Source organism: Malurus melanocephalus, unplaced genomic scaffold (assembly GCF_030028575.1).
Source record: "Malurus melanocephalus ecotype Western Australia unplaced genomic scaffold, MMel_1.1 scaffold_1127, whole genome shotgun sequence".
Taxonomy (NCBI): domain Eukaryota; kingdom Metazoa; phylum Chordata; class Aves; order Passeriformes; family Maluridae; genus Malurus; species Malurus melanocephalus.
In genome coordinates, this window is record NW_026624359.1 from 10,030 (window position 1) to 13,714 (window position 3,685).

At 56.3% G+C, this 3,685-nt stretch overlaps 1 protein-coding gene across 1 annotated transcript in view; it reads right to left on the reverse strand.

Annotated features, from left to right (window-relative positions):
- The window catches only part of ELMOD3 (ELMO domain containing 3), a 5,356-nt gene extending 2,151 nt beyond the window's left edge, over positions 1-3,205 (reverse strand). The window contains exons 1-7 of the mRNA XM_057387088.1: positions 3,109-3,205; positions 2,739-2,801; positions 2,400-2,491; positions 2,152-2,275; positions 1,419-1,541; positions 728-858; positions 142-218 (exon numbers count right to left, since the gene is read on the reverse strand). Coding sequence (XP_057243071.1) covers positions 142-218; positions 728-858; positions 1,419-1,541; positions 2,152-2,275; positions 2,400-2,491; positions 2,739-2,801; positions 3,109-3,139 — 641 coding nt within the window. The 5' untranslated portion in view covers positions 3,140-3,205. The remainder of the gene's footprint in view (positions 1-141; positions 219-727; positions 859-1,418; positions 1,542-2,151; positions 2,276-2,399; positions 2,492-2,738; positions 2,802-3,108) is intronic.
- Positions 3,206-3,685: the final 480 nt, after the last annotated feature.

Genomic DNA, 3,685 nt, shown 5'->3' on the forward strand with positions numbered 1-3,685 from the left:
GGAGGTTTGCTGGAACTTGGGAGTGTTTTGCTCCCATTGAATTCATTCAAACCACAACAGGRGGACAGGGGCTCAGCCACGTTCTGGGAGGGGGATGGACCTGGGATGCATTTTGGGACTCCAAAAGCAGCGCCCACTCACCGGGAGAGCCGCTCCTCCCGCAGAGCCTGGATGACAATCCGGGTGATGTTCACGGACATGATGCAGAAGGGAAAATTCTGGAAAATAATCAGAATTCCAGCATTATGGAAGCTCAGTTGGAAAACCCTCCTCCCCTTGGGTACCCCTGGCCTTTTGACACTGCTTCCATGCATCCACAAATCCATGGGATGGATCCATGGGATGCATGTACTGGGATAACAGCCCTACAGATCCAGGCTTGGATGGATGCTGAGGGTTGAGCTGACCTTGTATCCAGGCTTAAACCTAGGCTAAAATGTGGAATTTAAGAAGATAGGCTCCAATCACTCCCATCTTCCTGTTGCCCAACTCTCCAGCCTGTTTATCCCACTCCAAGCCAGGATCAAAYCTCTAAGATCCCATTCCCAGCATAAATCCAGCACTTGGATCTGTTTCAGCCTGGATCAGGGCTCCTTGGACACCACCTTCTTCCCCTCACCAGCATCCCAGAAACATCTCAGAAGAGAAGGATTTTGTTCTTCCCTTTCCCAGAGCATTGGGAATTCCAAGGGAGACCCCCTGGCAGGGAGGAGGGGAAAAATCATGCCTGGGTTTCATGKTGGGAAAGCTGGAAAATCTCCCGTGCCAGTGGCAGTGTCCGGGAATCCAGGACAAAGAACAGGATCTGCATCAGCCCCAGCATTCCCGTCCCACGCAGGTCAGTCCCAGGATCTGCACCTGGGAAGGTAAGGGACAGCATGGACCACTCCCTGTCACMTTCCCACTTCCATGGGCTGTTTATTCCCTGTACTCCCTGTCACTGCACTTCCAGCCTAGGAATCCTTTACTAGAGGAAAAGCTTTCAGGGAATTTCCCTAATGGGGCCATCATCTCACTCATCTGGGCATTAACACCACCACTCCCATTCCCACACTTTTCCAGGAATTACCAATTTTTTTAGGGGCATGACCCAGCTGACCARTCAAGCTGTTGTACTGGGGACAGTTTTATTTAACACCGTTATGGATAAAGGGATTGAGAGTGCCCTTGAGAATTTTGTAGATAGGGACAGGAGTAGGAGAACCATGTGGTGATCAAAACCTGGGATCTGTTTTGGGGTGCAAAAATGACATTGAGGTGCTGGAGCAAGTCCAAAGGAGGGCAATGGAGCTGGGTCTGGAGCACATGGAGGGGCTGAGGGAGAGGGGATAGGACAGAGTTGCTCCAGGGGAGATTTAGTTGGATTTTGGGAATAGGCTTGGGGCTGTCCCCAGGCAGAGGGTTGGTCCCTGTCCTACCCTGGAAGCCCAGTTCCTCCCAGTGTGCTCCATAGCGTGGACAGCCCAGCTTGGAGCGTGTCAGCTGCTGGTAGATGGTCTGGAGGATCCGCATGTGCACCCGCTCAGAGTCATCCAGGGCACCTGGAGGGAGGGAGGCAACCCCTCAGCTGGTTAAAAACATTCTTGGGATCTAAAAAAGTCCCTCAGTGCCCCAAAACCACCCCTTGCCCCCCAAAAACATCCCTTGGCACCTAAAAAACAACCTCACATCCTCCAAAAAAAGCCCCTTGTTACCTAAAAATTCCCCTTAGCACCCAAACTGATGCCCCATGGCACTTAAAAATCCTCCCGGTTCCCCAAAAACACCCCCGGCACTCAAAAGACCCTAAACCCATCCCTCAACACCCTAAAAAAACCCCAGTGCCCAGAAAATGTCCCTCAGTGCCCAAAACCAAATCCACACCCCCCCAAAATGCTCTCACAGCACCTAAAAACCACAACTTGGTAGCTTAAAAAACTCCTCAGTGCCCAAAAATGGCACCTTGGATTCCAAACCCACAGGCCCAGGGTTTCCACGTGCATTTGACCCCAGTCATGCCAAAGGACCATATGATCCCCATCCCATCCTGTTTGCCCCTGGACTGGGGGGCAGGAAGGGCTGTGCAGCCAGAGGCCTCCAGCCTGGAGCTGTGTCCRTGGGGAGCAGGGATGAGCTCCATCAGGGTGCAAAGGGAACCCCGGGGTCACTCACACTGTGCCATGGCCAGCGCCAGCTCCTGCTCTCCCCGGAGCTGTGGCCGGAGCTGGGGAGGCCCCCGGAGGCAGCGGAGCAGGGCAGCCAGGCCCCCGCGGCGTCTCAGCACCCGCACCTTCCCCTGCACAAGAAATACCCCAAACCCATCAGGGAATGTGGCCACAGGCTGGGGGAGGGGGCTGGTGCCCCCCAGTCCTACTTCCTACAGTCCTGCCAAGGGGAYGGGAGCCGGAGCCCGGCCGTACCCGGCTCTCGGAGAGCTCCGCGCTCTGGAAGTACTGCAGCGCCTCAGTGAAGGAAATCGGAGGAGGGGGCGCRGCTGAGGTGCCCCCCAACCCTGCGGGAAGGCAGGGAGTGGGTCAGACCCCCAGTGACCTCTGACTGTCCCACGAATGATCCCCAATTCCAGCAGAATAGAGCCGTGGGGAATAGGGGGAAAATGGAATCTCCCACGCTCTGCCTCCCCTCCACACCCAAATAACACCCCCAGCTTCTTCCCCACCCATGCTGCCCTCCTAAAGGATGCAGGTCCTTTACTCCTTCCTGGACCTTTCCAGCTGCCAGGCCCCTGTTAGTCCCAGYACCTGACTGGATCTCTTCCAGAGCCTCCCATTCCTCCCGAGCCCGGCGCTGCTCCTCGCTGATCCCTGCCCAAGGGAAGGAGTACAGGAGTCAGATCTGGGTGGGAGACATGGAGTGGGGGGTTTCCTCCTTTCCCCCAACACTCCATAGCACATCCCAGGGCTCTATTTCCCCTTTTCCAACTAAAATCCCAACTGGGGTCACCCAGGTCACCCAGGTTTATCATGGATGAATTAGAGAAATAATCTGGGACCAGATGGATTTGACTGAGACCCGCCCCCTACTTGATACCTGGGGTCCCTCCAATTCCCCCAGATTAATTTCCCACCAGGAAACACCACGATTTATCCAAAGAAAGCAGGAAAAGCTCACCAGGGTCTGGGGGCTGCCCCACTCCGAGCATCAGCTCCTGCAGGACACCTTCCTGCCCCAGAGCTGGAATCTGAGGGGGACAGAGGGAACACAGTGTCACCCCAAATACTGACTCTGAATCCCAAGGTTTTTCCTCAGGGAACAGACCCTGTGGCCSACGGGAAAGCCCCTTCAGAGAGGTCTGTACACCCAGCATGGTTTTATATGGTTGTAACAGCAAAAATGGAGCAATGAGGGGACATGGGGGCTGGGACCCCTGAGGTGGGGTGGGGACTTGCCGGGGGGACCACGAGCTGCTGCTCCTCCTGCTGCTCCTCCAGCCGCTCTGAGCTCCCGGTGCTGCTCACGGCCTGGGAGAGAGGAGGGAATCAGGTGGTGGGAATGGAGGAGTCTCAAGGGCTGACACCCCCCAGAACCACCCCAGGCTCTCAGGAACCCCACTCAGGGCTCCCCTATCTCTCAAGAGCCTCCTGCAGCCCTCAGCACCCTCCTCCCTTCCCAGGTCCCCTTCAGCCCCCTTGGGAGTTCCCCAGCCTGCCCAGGGTGCCCCCGGTCCCTCAGGAGCCCCCCACCCTCA